We start from the raw sequence: 19,023 nt of genomic DNA on the forward strand, positions 1-19,023 counted from the left end.
ATTGCTCAACGAATCCATCCTCTTCATACGTAGCTGGCTCTACCACTTGAGGTCCACTAAGACCCTCTTGGTTTCAAAGAGGTACATTTACCTCTGGTCGATCAACGTTCAACCCTAACGGCCTATGGCGTGCATGAACTGGTTGAACCCAACTACTTACAACATTCTTCCTATTTGGTAAACCATGGGAGTGAAAATAACCCTTATTTGTTGGGTCAAATTGGGTACCAACTCTAGGTTACTCTCATCCATTTTCTGCCTTAAAGCCATAACAGAAGTGGTGTTTAAGGATGGTGTCGATTGGGGTAAATAATTGACTCCACCTAAACGACCGCTTAACCCTGCGGTTACTGAAGGTATTGTTGCATAACCTCCTTGATGGATCGTCGCCATAATATTATCAATGTAAGTGGATGCATTTGACTGAAGTCCAACCATCATGGTTTGAGGCATACCATATTGCTATTGTCCAAGAGGTACAGAGCCTACTTGAAACAACGCACGTGTGGGAATAATCGGAGATACTACATTTCCTGTCAAGACCAGTGTCTTCGAACTGGGAGCAACAATCGATCTCACGGGAGATAACAGTGTCACGCTTTGTGTTGTGGCGTTCATCGGTATGACATCCACATTTTGTGTAGAAAATTATGTGAGTGAAGGATTTGAAGTACTTGTGTCTACGCTCGATCGTGACATTTTGGACACTTGTTTACCACTTAAATTTATACACACATAACAACGAAAAAGAAAAGAAATAACTTTCACAATAACTAAAAAACAAAAACTTTAGCACTTTCCCACCGGGCGTGCCATTTTGTTCACCTCGGATTTTGGTAAACATCGCTAATCTATTTTTAAAGGTTACTTGCGAGATCGACCAGAGAATCTCATAATAGTGCTTTCGTTTGCAAGAGATTTTGTGAGAAGTTCTTTTGTCCTAAATGAGAAAACTAGGGTGTTCGACGCGGCGTGTAACACACTTAGAATGATAATTTTTTATAAATGAATTTGGTGAAAATCAAACCAACAATAAACAAAAGGAAAACGACAAGAATGAAAGATAAATGACAGAACATTTAAAGTTTTGCAGAAAAGTAGATGGTTCAAGCATACATAGCCCTTGCTTGACTAATTTTGCTCGTTCGCTTGGGTACTCTGAATGTTACAGCGTGCAGGCATTTGTAAAATTGTGAACCTCTAAAACTATTTACAAAGTTCTTTATTTATAGTGCATAAAAATAACTACCTTGGGGAGGTTGTTGACCTCCTTAAGAACCCCACGTTCTTTACCTTAACTTTCATCCCACGCTTCCACGTTCTATATTCAGGTGTCATTTCCCTCCAAAACCTCCACTTGCATGAAATATAATTTTATTTGAATCCTTTGGGTCTTTTGCTCACTTCTTTGGCTTTTAAGTACTTTTGGGCCCAATAAGCTATGTTGCCTTTCGGTTCTTAGTCGACCAACTATGGTTCAACTTGAGGATATTTCTCTCACAATGCTTTTTATTCTTTTTGAATGGATTTTAGCTCAGGTTGAAAATCCCAGCCAACACATACATTAGCAAAATTTTAGTTATTTACATGCTTAAATGCACTTTTGGTCCTTGTGAGTTAGCGAGTTTTTGATTTTCGTCCCTGTAAGTTTTTTTTGTTTGAGTCTCCATATCTTACTTTTTCCTTAAGGTTTAGTCCCTAAAGCCAAAATTCGCAAGAAAATCTGCAGTTTTCCTGGGAATTTTCCTACATTTTTTCCCACGGATTTTGATTTTAAGGACTAAAACGAACGCGAAAGTGAAATATAAGGACTCCAACAAAAAAAACTTATAGGGACGAAAATCAAAAACTCGCTAACTTACAGGGACCAAAAGTGCATTTAAGCCTTATTTATTTACATCATTCCCCCTCAAAGTTTATTAAAGGCAAAAGATGAAAATGGGAAGCTCAGAAGTGGAAAATGGAAAATCGTTGATTATTTTTTGAACGAAGAGTGACGGTGTAGAAAATAACAAATACGAATGAATTAATTCCAAAATATGCATGATTATTTTATTAGAATAACTAGTCAAAAGATACAAGTTTACACCAAATACAACTTAGCAACTAGGAAATTACACATTTGAAATTGATAAACAGGGCCGACCCAAACCGTTTAGAGATTCTATTCTATTTTAATAATAAGGCCCATAATAAATTAAAGTATTAAAATTAATTTAATTATGAATAGCATAAAAATTAAAAAAATTAAAATTATTTAAAAATATTTCGACAAATACAACTATAATTTTACTATAATTTTTGTATCTTTTCATTCAGTAAATTATCTCTACTTTTTAAAATTGTTACTAAGTCCTTCAACAACTAAACCAATTAAATTTAATTTACAAGGAAAACTTTAATACTTTGATCTATTAATATATATTTTTGAATACAAAACATTAAATATTTCTTTAGAAAAAACATAGAGATTTTATTAGGAGGTGATATATTAACATGCTAAAGTAATAAAAAGTATAAATTTACAAAAACTACATTAAGTTAAATTATTCAAAATATTTCAAGTTTAATAATTTATTATCTATTTAATTATAATAATTTAATTTAAAATAACAATTAAATATTAATTTTTAAATATATTATTACACAATAAAATTGAACAATACATCTTCAAATATATAATAGATTTTTATCAACAAAAAAAAAATTAATAAACCATAGTATTATAATACTTTTGAAATTCAAGAGCTAAAATATTAATAAATTGTTTGCATTTCAATTGTAAACAATGTGTATGGTAATGAGTGTGAGGCATGTCTTAAAACTTCTATATCTTCACTTTTTGCGATTAAAATAATCTAATTAAATACCAAAGAACTGGAAGGATTGAATTGACGACCTTCTGAGCGGAAATTGAACCCCCACTACTTTGCCACTTATTTTTTATTTGTCATAGTTTGTAATATTATATATTTTATTTAACATGCATAATAAACATTTGGAGGCCCCTAAATATGTGAGGCCCCGTGTGTTGTGACCCATGTTGCACATGCATAAGATCGGGCCTGTTGATAAAGTCTAATAATCCTTTGACATTTGGCCATATCTAAGTCAAGATCGAAATTGAAGATTTTATTTGTTATTTTTCTTTATGATTATTGTGGATTGGTGATTGTATATACTCTCAGGATATTTATCAAAATAAAAGGAACAACTATTAAAGTGGACGTAGACTCATACGAGGGCGATAGAGTTGAACTACTATAAATCCCGGTGTCATCTCTCTATCCCTTACTCTTGAATTTTAATTTCGTAGAACATGCATGCTTAGGTTTAAATTTGGTAACAACTATTAATTTGATAAGCTTAGATTTTGTTTGAATAAGACACCTATCAAGAGCTTTAGTGGTTATTAAATTCTGAGAAATATCGTGTGTATAGAATTCGCCTTGATGATTAATTGCTTAACCACATCTGGTGACTTGTACAATTAATTAAATTGCATACATTGTGTTTCCTCACGATATTTGTAAATTGATTTGAGATGTTACACAATAATTACTAATTGAGTATAATTTTACTTTTTCGCTCGACAAATTGCTGCGCGTAAACTCCGAAAAACCTACAATTATTTTCATTTATAAAATCGGTTGATTTTGTTTTTAAAAGTCTATTCACCTCTTTAGATTGTTTTCTATTGTCACATTCTCACTTAACAATCTGCACCATCAACTCAAGATGCACCCATCTTCTCAAATTATCAATTTCTCTTTCAAGCACAAGATGACAAATACCTTAAGGCGATGAATTACAAAATAATGCGAAAAAGAGCTTTTGATGTCTAAATTTGGGGGTATACGAGGATCTAGAAGAAATGTTGATGGATAGAATTTCATAACTTGATCCAAAACACCAAATTGGTTGGCTTAAAAAAAATCGACTTTTTTTTTCTTAAATTTTTTAATTTCTTTTTTGAAAATAGAAATAAATTTTAAAAAACAACTGTTATTTTATTTAATTATATTTTTTCAAAAAAAAAAAAAATCCTTTTTTATTTCATAAAACATGAAAAATATATTTGTGCATAAATAACATTTATTTAAAAATAAAAATTGAAATAAAAAACTTTGAGAAAAAATTGGTGTAAGGCTCTACTTGAGTTTTTGAAGGTTTTTAATTAATAGAACTTATTTATGTTAAAACTCATTTCTTTTTATCAATTAGGCTCCTAAATATTGAAGAGCGTTAAAAATTAGACCCCCAATCCGTTGTCGTAATGATTGTATCAAAAACATGTTTTTATAATTCATTGTTTTGGTAACTTTCTTTTGCAGGGAATCTAATAAATCCTTTTAAGGGTGACTTTAAAAGTTAGACAAAAATCAAAATAGGATTTAAAGTTTAATGGTATGCATGTGATTACAAATTATTTAGGACATTTATAAATTTTCGTTATTTTGATTTTTTTTGTAGTCATCTATTTGTATAGTACTATCTGATTATGATATTTCTTTTATTGGACCCAACACTTAAAAAAGAAATTTATAGGATGGTTGTCTGTTTTTGGGATGCCTACCAATTTTTCACTTTTGTCATAACTCATGATAAATGTTTCGATTTTGGACAGAGAGTTGAATTCAAACAATGATATTCTTTTAATCATTTCAATACTTATATCCAAAGAAAATTATTACAAAAATTCCATATGAGTTACAATAATAGTTCAAATAATATATAAAGAATATACATTAACATATATTTTTTTTACTAAGCCTCAATATTTATTTCAAACTATAATTATAACTTTATTAGTTAAATTTTAAAACATCATACAAATGTAGTAAATTGGTTCAAAAAAAAATTAAGAAAATTGTTACTTATTAAAGTTTAATTGTTCTTATTATACTAACTTAATATTTACATTCATATAATATAATATTATTTTTATTTATGATTAATATTAAAAAATTATTATTTTATCAATGTAAAGAATTAATTAATGTGTAAAAATAATTAGTATTTTGATAGTTTTTTAAACTTTTTTGTATCAGTTAATTATAAATTATTTATTGAATCTCTAATTAATGTTTTTAAGTATAATTAATTATATTTTAATCATTATTTATTTTATTTGTGATTTTCTAACAAATCCTTTATAAAAAAAAAAAGACCAAAATTTAACTAGTATTTCATACTCGTTAAACTATGACACAATAAAATAGACACAAAAATATAAACCAGTTAGAAAATCATTAAAGAAGTGGGGGGTCATAGCATGAGACATGAGTAGCAGCATGCATGAGTATAAGAGAGGGTCTCGGAGCACATTTATTTTTTGAAGAAGTAAAATAAAAGAGGAACTCACTAGCACAAGACAAGACATGCTAGGAGAAGCCAAAGTTAATACAGCAGTTTTTCCATAACAGAAGAGATAAAATCTACCTGCATATTAACAGACCCCTTCTCCAAAGCACCTTTGGAATCATTATTTTCTTCCCTCGAGCAAGGAGAGGGTCTCGGAGCACATAGAGGAGCAGCTTTGGAGTTTACTACTTACTGCAATGGAGGTTACACATTATTTTTTAACATTTATCAATTATGTTTTCAGAATCTAATTTTGATTCAATTTAAGTTTCAAACTCTTCTTACTCTTCATCAACAACAACAATGCAGGTGGTTATCAACATTGACGAACACCGTGGCAAACGCAAGAAAATATCTGAGATCCAAGATGAGAAAGATGAGAATGTCCAAACAAGCATTGTTGGAGAGTCCAGCTCTAATGAAAACCGCAAAGAGCCTATGGCGGAAGAACTAGTGACCAATACTATTTGGAGAAGAAGACCTATATTAAAGCAACACCCAGGAGGAGGTCAGTTTGCTCCATCATATCTCAAAGATGAGGATCACTCAAGTAAGTATAAGAAAAGAAAATTGTCTTTTGATTTTACTTGAAAGGCTAGGTTTAATTCTTATACCTGCTTTATTATTAACCTTGACTCTTCCGTTTTTGCGGAATACGGATTACTGGGAGGTTAGTATTTGGAAATGGGAAATCATGGTTCTTTTTTTAGTCTCGGGTCGGTTCTTGTCTCGTTGTATCATTAGTATTATTGTGTTTTGGATTCAAAGAAAAATTCAATGGAAGATCAAGGTTCTTTACTATGTATATACTTTGAAGAAAACAATTCAGAATTGTCTGTGGTTATTGCTATTTTATTTAGCATGGTTTTTCTGGTTCCATAACCGACTTCACAGTGTGATCAACTCTGTTTTATTGAAATATTTAGAGAAAACTCTGTCGTGTTCCTTTCTGGCTGCTGCATTATGGCTCTTCAAATCCTTAATTGCTAAAGTTTTAACCAGTTATTTTTACTTGAGAACATATTTCGGCAAGATTGAAGAGTCGGTCATCAATATATTATTGATTAATATGCTTTCTGGACCACATATGGTTGAAATTCGAAGGGCTAAAGCACGAGAGGAGGAAAGGCTTGCTACTCGTAACTTTTCTACCATCACAATTGAAAGGTCAAGGAGTGAGATTAAGGATGGTGATGGAGTAACTCAATCTTTTGCATAAGCTGAATCCAAAATTTGTGCCTTCTTTGGAAATGAAGAGCTTAGTGAAAACATTTACCTACGGAGCACTTGATTTGGAAGACGACCATTCCACATTAGTCACAACTGAAAAGGATGCTAATGCAGCAACGGAACAAATATTCAGAAATATTGCTATGTGTGGTTCCAGGTCTATAGACATTGAGGACTTGATGCCTTTTATGATTGAAACTCAAGCTGCTCAAATTGTAAATCACTTTAAAGGAGCATCAGATTCTGGAAAAATAAGTCAAACTGCCTTGAAGGAGTGGATTCTGAATGTGTTCAGGGAGAGAAGAACACTAATTTTAAGAATAAATGACACCAAATCACCAGTCCCAAAGTTATACAACTTGCTGAACTTCATAGCTTTACTTGGGATTTTTGTTAGTTCGATTTTGACTTTGAAAATGATCACTACCAAAACACTTGCCATTGTTATTGCGTCACAGTTCGTGTTCGCTACATTGATATTTGGAAGCTCATTGAAAACTGTTTTTGAAGGAATATATTTTGTGTTTGGAATGCATGAATATGATGTGGGAGATAAATGTGTCATTGATGACATTGAAATGACCGTTGAGGAGATCAACTTACTAAGTACCATGTTTCTACGGTTTGATCAAAAAGGGATAACCATACCCCACAGCGTCCTTGACAAAAAAAAAATAAATAATTGTAATCGTTGTACTAATATGGAAGAGACTCTGCAATTCTGTATCCATATAGCAACTTGCGATGACAAAGTTTTATTGTTGAAAGAGAGAATAAATGAATACATTGACCGAAAGCAAGATCACTGGTATCCTTCACCTACAATAAACATGGATTATCATGAAAAATTGGACCTGGTAAAAGTGGCTGTCAGGCCAACTCTTAGAATGAACTTCGTAGGCATGAGAGAAAGTGGCATCAGGAGATCTATGTTGATAGAAGAGTTGATGAAGATCTTAAGGGATCTTGACATTCTATACTTGATGCCTCTAGAGATAAATGTCGGAGCTTTTCCTACCACTTATGATTTGCTCCCTGTTAGTTGTTGGACAAAAACTACCTAGTACTGATCATCACAGATTCTTGGTTGGTTGGCTCTATTTGAGATATAAGAGGTTAGCTAGATTAATTATTGTTGGTGTTCTTTACTTAGTTAGTTAGTGTGTATGTATAGGCTTAAGATGGTCAAATTGTAATGATGTCTTAACTTGTTGATTGGAAAGCTAAGAAACCTTCCTGCTGAGAAGGAGAAGGATAGCAAGTTTGCTCCTAAAGATATTATGCAGATTATCGATTAGCTTCTCTTTTTCTTATTTGTTTTTATTATTTTGGTATTAGAAAAATATTATTATATCAAACTTTGGAGGTTTTAAATGACAATTCATTCTTATTTATTTTATCAATTTAATGTTGTGATTATGTTAAAATTAAACTGCTGTGATAAGGTATAAGATAATGTATGTGCTTTGATGAAGACTTTTGCTACCTTGAGACTTGAGTGGTCACTGTAACCTTTTGTAATGGAAGTGGAACTCTTGTGTGTATGATCTTAAAATTTTGTAGCAGAGCAGCTCCATTTCCAAAAATGAAGTCTATGGTTCCATAGATTTCGCATTTGCTGTAGAATTGTCTCAGCGAGTGTGCGCAAAGCATGTCTCGATGCCTTCCATACATTTGTCTTGGTTGCTAAGCGCCGCGCTTAGCCAAGCTTCGTAGTTTCCTTATTGCGCGGTTCTATCAGTTTTCGACTTTGGAGGCTGAGTTGCATTAGGACATGCTGCGGGTTTGAAAGTCGTAGCATATATTCTTTTAAACATCAATTGTTTTTTGGTGTCTCTGCTGTGTTGGAATTGTGATACAACATTAGCCTCTTCCTGCTATTATTGATATTCTTGTTTGTATTTTATGCTTCCATCCATTTCAAGATCTCCATGAGAATAGATATTCCACACATTACAGTTCCAAACCCAGCAGTAGGATTGCCAAAACAGCTACCATATGAGCCAGTCAGAGTGCTGTTTCAAGAAAATGCATTAATACATTTAAATACTTCATATTAGAAAAAGCTTCTTTCATACAATTTGGGCTTGTGCGCTTGTTTTAAAGTGTGGAAGAAAAACATCTCAACACATTATGTACAGTAATGTCCATTCTTCTAATGATCTCTATTCAAGTCAATGAAATTACTTGGTTTACCGTAAAAAAAGTGAGCATCAATCACTATAAAGCTTGACTAATATTAAAAATATAGACAAGGCTTTTTCTCTGCCTTAACGGGTAGGTAATTAAGTGAGCACAAAATATTTCATATTCTTAGTCCATAACCTTTTTTGTCCGGCTCCCCTTGACCTATCATATGCTTATCCTTATACTATGAATTCACTCTTGTATGTCCATAGTTTTTCTCACACCTCTTTTACTTCCCTTTTTTTTTATCTTGTAGGACGCTTTCAAAAGTATAATCATGATAAGTAATATATTGTGTGCATGTCATGAATTTCTTAATATGAAAATCTCATAAGAAAAGGAGTTAGCCAATACAAAGATGAGAAGAAAGACAGTCAAGAAAAGTGTGGGGTTTGTGGATACATAACGAGATGCTCTTTTGGATAAAGACGAAGAGAAGGAGTCGATGAAAGGAAGCTGCAACAGTGATTGTGGTATCGGTCTTGATGAAGGAGAAAGAGAAAGGATAAATATTAGAGTGAAGGTAAAGATGACAAGGGAAGAAGCTGCTAAGTTTCTGTCAAAATTTAATAACAAGGAAGGAGCGGTTCTTCCATTCAAGGATGTCATATTGTTGCTCTCCCACTCGACAGAGTTACCATTCACATTCAGTGTCAGAATGACCACCACATTCGCCTTCATGGGCTAAATTTAAATCATTGAAAACTTGTACTAAAGTATGGGAATGGACATGAGGATTGCAGAGATCCAAGTTGTTCAAATAGTACTGTTGTCAAAATAAACAACTGGGAGAGTTTTATCTTTTATTAGGGAGATGCTTGTATGTCATGCTTGACTAGTGTACAAGAAAAGGGAAGGGACATGCAATAGCACCAGATCCCATACTTGAAACCTGTCATCAGTAACATGGATAATTCATATTAGCTTAAACAAAAATAGTGTTAGGGTCTATCAAACCGACATGAACACAATATTAAAATTGACACGTTGTTACCGGTAGTAATTTAGAAAGAAAAAAAAATTGAAAGAATTGATGGCATTAGTTTTGTTGTGTTCTTGTACAAAAGTTTAAAATTGAGTGCATAGAAAATTGTTCATCAAAATCAAAATGCATTGGTCAAAATATTTTCTTTTTTAAAAAAAAAATTTCAAATACATGCTTGAAATTGTACATTGTCAGGTTAAAATAATCTCTAGTAAAATTTTACAATCAAGAACTACGATGTTAACTGAATATGCGATCCTTTCATCCAAGTAAAATATTAAAAATTAAAGCACATCAACATTTTCCGTTGCCTGTACTGAGAAGTTTCATCTAAGTGATCTCTGTCCAATTGCAAGTTAGCTTGGTGAAGTCTTAAAAGTGTGATAGGTAAGTTCTGAACTTGTTTGCACACATGACACTTATTATTACCTTTATTTCCAATCCATTTAACTGCATATTCTTTGTGTGCAAGTGAAAGCTCACCCTTTGCAGCTGCTCTCCAATTTAAAATTACCAGTTCCTTCTCCCAATTCAACCATACAAATTCTACAAACAGCTTCTACTTTCACCTCTTTTTTTTTTTTAATAGGAAATGATGTATTAAAACGGTTACAAAAAATACTCAACAACACGGTTACAAAATGTTCAAAAACACCAACATCCTCTAGTCAACCTATTTACAGAAATCTAGTGGTGAATGAAACTTGAAAATGGAGAGAAAGATAAAGATCAAATTGTGAAAAAAATGGTTCTCATTAAATTAATTTGAAATTAGTTACATGTGTCATACCCCAAAATTTACCTTTTGATTCATTTGGATACATTCATGTTTTTGATTCAATTGCATACATTCTACTAATCATTCATTTAGTAGTCATTTCACATTTATTTACATATGCCTTCTTAGGTCAAAGGGTTGGCACTTAATTTTTAGTGGTTCATTTGATCAGGTGGTGTTCATCATCTTGCTTATGGTGCAAGTTACATGGTTGTTCTCTACATGGCTTGAAAAAAAGAAAGATAAAAGATATTTTTCATTCAACTCAAGGTTGACTTTTGTTGACATAGTTTATTTTGCCTTCATCATTCAAGATTGACCATTGTTTTTTGATACGCATTGGAAAGGGGAATGGAATAATACCATTCATATATGTTGACTAAGTCATGTTGATTATCCATGGATACTGGACCACGGCTACATTATTGGAGGTCAACAGGGGTTTTATTGGATCATTAAAGCATTGAAGGAAATTCAAATTTCAAATAGTAAAAGAGGGAAAACTTCTTTTTCTAATTCAAATGTTGAGTTACAAGTTACAAAACCAAATACATTCAAATTTCAAGTGCAAAAGCTAATACAAAAAAGAAAAAGAAAATCACATTGAATAAAATACAAAATTCAAAAGTTGACTTCATGGTCAATAGTTGACTTTTTGAACCAGGACCTTCGACCTTGACTCGACACTCTTTCCTAGACTATTTCTTTTCAATTCTTCAAGGCCACTCCATCATGCCTCAAAGTTCTTCATGATCCATAAGCCTTGTAACTTGGCATCATGTAGTACACGACATAGACCAATCAACGTTGTTTTGAAGATTTCAGACCTGCAAAAATCAAGTACATATCAGTTGATGGCCACAATACCAACTGCATATTACAAGCAAGCTTTCAAAACAGTTCCATAAACAACAACTCAAAGCGATGCCAACATTCAAAATGTACGCCCACTTAAGTTGTTCAAGGGCATGATAGATTAAATGTTCAGTTCAGACCATGACAATACATGCATACACATCCTAATAACAGACCATGACAATACATGCATACACATCCTAATAACAGACCATGACAATACATGCACACACATCCTAATGCAAACAAGGGACATACACAATGATCACCACACATAAAGTTTAACAAAGCATCAATCATCAAAACACATCAGTTCATCATACATTGATGTTTATGTCTAACTCCAAAAAAGAACATGCATTAGTCCATTAAGAAAAGAAGACAGTCACGTATCCACAAGTGAAAAGTCACAAATTCAGACTTGAACCAAAGCCATTACAGATGCACATCCAACCATAAGATTCCACACAATTCTCATTAAATTCAAGCATAAGTACAAACCACATGTTGAAAAGCAAATCAAACACATGACACCCAAGTTAATAACCTGTTACACCATTTCAATTGACCTCACTAAGAGCATTGAACCAGCTTCACAATAATCTAACTTCCAATCTTACCCTAACCTTATTTTACTCTACTAGCCTAATTTCAATTGAATCTATACTTCAGCTTCACAAACAAACTGTCATAAACCTCTTAGTCAGTTAACCTTTACTCTAATTGTTGCCATTAACCCTCCAACTGACAATTAACCTAACTGATACAAACCCTTAACTGTTTTTCTAAAGGCCATAAACAGAAATAACCAAACTACTAACTTCCTAACACTATACTAACCTAACTCTAACAGAATTTCTAACACCTAACAACCTACTTACCACTCTAATGAACTTTTAAACTAACTATTAACTAACTCTCCAAACCACCTCTAACAAACTTGACTCACTCTAACTAACTAATATAACCCTAACTATATTAAACCTTGTAACTAATTCTAAACTGACTTGACCAATGAATAACTCCTCATAACCAATTCTGAACCACTTCAACAAACTTGCAATTGATCCTAACAGAATTAACACTAACTCAACCAAATTAACTGTAAAAAAAACAGTTAAATGGTCAACTGAATTGCTAACAAATTATCCTCTAGCTGACTTCCTATTAACTACCTATCAACCCGCTGCCCTAAAATCATAACTAACCTGACCTAGCTGCCCAATTCAGTTACTAACACATTCCCTCCAAAATCAATTTAAACTAACTAACTTCTCCTCCAAACTAACAGAAATCTCAATTTTCCTCGAGAGAACAAAATCCCTTTGCTCCTTGACTGAAACTAAGCTTGATTGTCATTTGATTTTGGATTAGTTATTCTAGGGTTTAGGCTTAGGGGTTGTGATTGGTTGTTAGGATGAGTAAGGATCAGAAACGAATAGAGAAAGGATAGAGGAGTTGATTGGTGGATGTCTCGCCGCCGGAAGCGACTCCCGACACGGCGGGAAGGTGGCCGGCACGCACTTATCAACCATCCAAAGTACTCTTGCACTCCCTCTGCCTCCAAAGAACTGAAACAAAAGCATGTGGGCCTCTGGCTTCAGGGCCCAGCGCACAAGTTAATTTTTGGAGAATTCTAGCCACCTCCAAGTTATCCCTGGCACCCCCAAATGTATCCCAAATGTATGAAAAGACCATAATGTCTAACTAAAATAATTTATTTATGTTTAGAAATCTACGGGGAGCACCGGATTTTTTTAATTTTTGGAAGATACCGGAAATTTGAGCAGTGTACCGAAAAATATGCGAAAACAAGTTTTCGGTATTTTTATATAATTTTCAGTATTTTTTACCGGAAATTGTGAAATTTCCGGTATTTCATACCGGCATCTTTATAAATTTTTAAAAATACCGCAAATTTTAAAATTTCCGGTATTTTATCAAGTACCGGAAATTTTGAAATTTTTGAAATTTTTGATAGTTTGTATTTTTTTTAAATTATATTTTTCTTATATTTTTATTTTTTTTCAGTGAGGACTAGAGGCAGGGATGGTACAGTTGTGAGTCGGGCCATCGATAGAGCCGAGGCTCGTGCTCTGGCTGATGCCGATGAGGCTGGTACGCTAGTCCTGCGTGCAAGACGCATTGCTCCCGTCGGTTCCTACTGGAAATGGAGGGCTGAGGAGGCGCAGGCGGGTAGGGGGTTTCGTGCACCTTGGCGCAGGGGTGGTAGAGCTTCCACTGATGAGGACGGGCATGATGAGGTGTGTTAGGATGCTAGGGTTGAGGTTGTTTCTCGGGAGGATCCTAGGGAGGATTTTGCTACGGTTGGGGATGTTGTTCGGGAGGATGCTGCTAGGGTTGAGTCGGTGGTTGCTAAGGTTGAGCCAGAGGTTTCTAGGGTTGAGCCGGAGGTTGCTAGGGTTGAGCCGAAGGTAATCAACTAAATACACACAAAGTTTTCATCTTTTTTCTACTACTTTTCTCATTCTATGTGACAAGTGTTCTTATCTGATTGGTCCAACTTTTTTATTTCAATTTCCCTCCAACTTGTCCAACCCCATATATCGTACAAATCCATTTGTTTCTAACCTTTAAACATTGTCCAACAATTTACTCTCCTACCCAAACTAAAAGTACTCCTCTCATCTTCTCTGCATAAGCTTTTCATCTGTATGCAAATGCTTTGATTTACACCGGTTTGAAATGGATTGGTCTTCATCATTGTTGGTTCTTTTAACTTTAAGTGTTTGAACCATTTTGCACTTATTTTTTCACTGGAAAATCAATGTTGAAGCTCTTTCTGTAACATGCTATTGTACTTGATCAATGTGTGGTTTCCAATTAATATGTAGCTTTATCAAATGTAGTTTTGCACATCTTTTTTCAAAACACAACCAAGTCCCAAAATCAATGTTTTGGCTCCTATTAATATATAGCTTCATCAAATGCTATATAGGCTCTTTATTAATATGTGATTTATCACAACCAACGCAGTAAGAAAGTATACTGGTAAAATACACGAAAGGTGCGGCCTAATGGTTATAATGCTTTTTCAAATCAATCAACCTGCGGGTACTTGAAGCATTTCTTATGAAGATTAACCATGCTTAATATCTTTTTGCAAATTGAGTACAATACTTATTTATCATTACATAACTTTCAATAGTGAATAATATAGTTTTTTTTAATATTTACTTATGCAGGGCCTTTTTCGAGTTTTAATAACCAAACTGTCCTGCTTTTTCGGTCTTTGATGCTGAAATGGTGTTGTCACTGTCACAACCTGCTATTGTTGCTGCTGAATTAACCAGAGTTTCTATATATTTGGAAGAGACTGAATACTACATGTTGCTTTAAAGGTACTACATTAATCCAATGACTTGGAATTGTTTCAACAAAGTGTTCGTTTAAGGTTATTCTTATTCTCGATACCCGTGTAACACTAACAAACGGATAAAAAGCAAGCTATACATATAACCAGACTATTTGATTAGTAAGTTTGTATTACCAGACTATTTGATTAGTAAGTTTGTATTAGCTCAACTTTTTCATTGTACACTTGTAGTTTCAATAAATAAAGTAATGCTTCTGAACCTATATAAAATATTTCTGATCTTTCCTTGATGAACCATGATCAATTCTTGATCAAATGGTGAATGATACTTCAATATGAGGATCTTGACAAAAAATCAGGAGTTTTGACTTTACTTTGACCATAGTTGACTTTTAGTCGACTGTTGACTAGGGGTGCTCAAAACCAAACCAACCCAATAGAAAACCGCAAACCAAACCAAACCAAACCGAAACCGCAAAAAACCGCATTTGGTTCGGATTAGTTTGGGTCATTTTTTAACAAAACCGCACGGTTCGGTTCGATTTGCGGTTTGTATTTTGTAAACCGAACCAAACCGCATTATGATAAAACCTAAATTTTACTTAACTCACATCCAACCCAAAATTAAACCTATTATACATTAGCCTTATGAATACGAACAATTTTCTCATCCTTACACATATAATTTCAGTCCCGATCTTCTCAAATCTCTAATAACATTATTTCACCTTCTTTGCCACATGCATCTTCCCTCTTCTTCTATAATCTTTACTCTCCTATATTCTTTCTTTTTCACCTTCTCATTTTTATGTAAATGTTCCGTATTTCAGTTTCATTTTTATCGCACATCTTCTTCTCTAATCTCTCAACACTTTTTCTTCTTCTTTTCCACCTTCACTAATCTTTCGTCTCTTCTATTTTTTTGTTTCATTATAATAATTTTATATTGTTTTATGCTATTATTTTATGTTTAATATTCCACTTTTGTCTAATTTAATTTTTACATATTACATGGAAAATTGTTGTCAAACTATGACGAGTTTTGTTGTTATTTGTTAGTGTATGAATGTCTAAATATAAAATTATGTTGTCATATATATGTGTATGTATGGCTCAATAAAATATTTGTATAAAACTGAACCAACCGAACCGAACCAAACCGCATTCATTTGGTTTGGTTTGGTTCGGATTTTTCTTAAAAGTCAACCGAACCAAACCAAACCGCACTATTTTTTCTCTTGCGGTTCGGATGATTTTTTTCATCAAAACCGCCCAAACCGCACCTCGAGCACCCCTACTGTTGACTTTCTGAACATTTGAATGATCAATCCTTTGAGCTGAGACTTGATACTTGTCATAGAGGTAATGTGAGATATATTAGGCCATATGGGATGCCTTGGATCCATTGATCCATTGATTTTCCTTTGAACAAACCAAACCCTAGTTTCTGATCTTTTGCTTAGGAGAGTGTGTCTTTGAGCTTTGTGTATTGATTTGAACTTGCATATGAGACATAGTATGAGCAAATTTTGGGGTATGACAATATGCATATGTTCATTCAAAATTATCATTGGACGTTTGCGAATTCGAGAGAGAGAAAAACTCAGAAAAATAGAAAGGAAAAAATAACTTGTATTTAAGGAAAAGCCATGAATAGGCAAGATAATAAGAGAACATTTGTGTGTTTTTAGAAAAGATAAACAGTAAAACAAAAGAAAAATAGCTATGTGGAAACAATCCTATTGAGTTTCAATTCTGCTATTTCTAATATGTCTTCGAGTATCTCATCCCTTGCTTGTTGGAGAACGATGATTGAATCGGCCCGTGCCTTTTGAACTTGATATTATAAATAGAATTGAATGATGAGTGATCTGAACGAGACATAGTCGTACACTTTAATCCTTAACTTTTTCCTAGGCCGCCCTTTCAGGTTTTCAGCCTACCAGGATACCCTTTTTTGCCCAAGTCGCCCTTTCGAGTTTTCAACTTGTCGGGTGTACAATTTTTTCTATATATATCCCTAATTTTTGCCCGAACCCTTTTGGTTCACCGGGACGCCCTTACTTTTGCCTAGGTACGTCGACCTAGCGGGTCTTATTTATGCGTAGTATTTTTTGACTATGTCTGCATTCACAGGATGTGGAAAGTCTTCGCCATCCATAGTAGTGAGTATCATTGCTCCTCCAGAGAATATCTTTTTAATTACGAATGGTCCTTCATATGTGGGCGTCCACTTGCCCCCAGGATCTCCTTGTGGTAGAATAATTCTCTTTATAACCAAGTCACCAGTCTGGTATGCTTGTTGCTTGACTCTCTTATTGAACGCCTTGATCATACACTTCTGATATAACTGCCCATGACAAACAGCCGCAAGCCTCTTCTCATCAATCAGGTTTATCTGGTCTAGTCGAGTTTGGATCCATTCATCTTCCTCTAACTCTGCATCTTTCATAATTCTTAGAGATGGAATCTGAACTTCAATCGGTAACACTACTTCCATGCCATAGACTAGTGAAAATGGGGTTGCCCCAGTTGAGGTACGTGCTGAAGTGTGGTAACCATGAAGAGCAAATAGTAACATCTCATGCCAATCTTTGTAAGTACGGTCATCTTCTGTACAATCTTCTTTATGTTCTTGTAGGCGGCCTCCACTGCGCCATTCATCTCTGGTCTATAGGGAGAAGAGTTGTGGTGTTTGATCTTGAAATGCGTGCAAAGTTCAGTAATCATCTTGTTGTTCAGGTTGGTACCGTTGTCTGTGATAATCCTTTCGGGGATGCCATATCGATAAATAAGGTTATGCTTAATGAATCGAGCCACCACATTCTTAGTAGCGGAGGCGAATGAAGCAGCTTCTACCCATTTGGTGAAGTAATCAATGGCCACAAGGATGAAACGATGTCCATTGGAAACAGTAGGTTTGATTTCCCCGATCATATCGATGCCCCACATTGTAAAAAGACAAGGAGCAGTCAGGACATTTAGTGGAACTGGAGGTACGTGTACTTTGTCAGCATAGATCTGGCAGTTGTGACAAGTTCTGGAATGCTGATGGCAGTCAGTTTCCATAGTGGACCAGTAGTAACCCGCTCTCAATATATTTTTAGCCATAGTATGTCCACTAGAATGAGTTCCAAAGGTACCGTCATGCATATCTTCCATAATCTCTTCTGCTTCCTTCTTGTTCACACAACGAAGCAAAGTTGAATCGTGATTGCGCTTGTATAGGGTACCATTACTCAGGAAGAATTTTGAAGAAAATCTTCTCAAGAACTTCTTGTCATTGATAAATGCCCCTTCAGGGTATTCCTGAGCTTCGAGATATCTTTTTACTTCGTGAAACCATGGCTTTTCTTCAACCTCGTCAATAGCTATCTCGAAACAGTACGCCGGTTCGTCATGCCTTTCTATGATAACTATAGGAGCTTCGTTGTCCCATCTGACCTTGAACATGGATGACATAGTAGCTAATGCGTCTGCCAATTGATTCTCCTCTCGGGGAATATGTTCAAAAGTAATCTCTTCGAAATGAGGAATCAAAGATAACACTAAATCCTTGTAAGGCATGAGATTAGGAAGCTTCACCTTCCGTTCTCCTTTGATCTGATTAATTACTAGGGCTGAATCCCCATATACTTCCAAGAACTTGATTCTTAAGTCGATAGCAGCTCTGAGACCCAAGATACACGCTTCATACTCATCCATATTGTTGGTACAATCGAAACAGAGTCTTGTTGTAAATGGAGTGTGTCCACCTGCTGGAGAGATAATTACATCGCCAATACCATTACCAAGTGCATTTGAAGCTCCGTCAAAAACCATGGTCCATTAGGATCCTGGTTCAGGTCCTTCATCCGGACCAGATTGTTCATAATCAGTAACAAGCATAACATCTTCATCTGGGAATTCAAAACTCATGGACTGATAATCGTCTACAGCTTGTTGAGCCAAGTGGTCTGCCAACACACTTACCTTGACCGCCTTCTGTGTCGTGTACTGAATGTCGTATTCTGTTAGTATCATTTTCCATCTTGCTATTCGTCCGGAGAGAGCGGGTTTCTCAAACACGTACTTGATAGGATCCATTCTAGAAATCAATAAAGTGGTATGGTTCAACATATACTGTCCCAGTCGGCGAGCAGCCCGTGCCAAAGCACAACAAGTTTTCTCGAGCAGTGAGTATCTTGTTTCATAGTCGGTAAACTTTTTGCTAAGGTAGTATATTGCATGCTCTTTTCGAGCAGACTCGTCATGTTTCCCCAGTACACACCCCATTGAGTTCTTCAA

The 19,023-nt window shown here is 34.5% G+C and overlaps 1 protein-coding gene and 1 long non-coding RNA gene across 2 annotated transcripts in view; one reads left to right on the forward strand and one right to left on the reverse strand.

The window, feature by feature from the left end:
• Positions 1-5,351: 5,351 nt before the first annotated feature.
• LOC131644507 (mechanosensitive ion channel protein 6-like) overlaps positions 5,352-19,023 on the forward strand; it is a 47,438-nt gene continuing 33,766 nt past the window's right edge. The window contains exon 1 of the mRNA XM_058915025.1: positions 5,352-5,567. Coding sequence (XP_058771008.1) covers positions 5,562-5,567 — 6 coding nt within the window. The 5' untranslated portion in view covers positions 5,352-5,561. The remainder of the gene's footprint in view (positions 5,568-19,023) is intronic.
• On the reverse strand, positions 11,039-13,004 carry LOC131644508 (uncharacterized). Its single transcript, XR_009296528.1, has 2 exons — positions 11,947-13,004; positions 11,039-11,371 (listed from the first exon to the last, which is right to left on the reverse strand). It is a non-coding gene; the product is annotated as an uncharacterized LOC131644508 (long non-coding RNA).

This window comes from Vicia villosa, linkage group LG1 (assembly GCF_029867415.1).
Source record: "Vicia villosa cultivar HV-30 ecotype Madison, WI linkage group LG1, Vvil1.0, whole genome shotgun sequence".
NCBI lineage: Eukaryota > Viridiplantae > Streptophyta > Magnoliopsida > Fabales > Fabaceae > Vicia > Vicia villosa.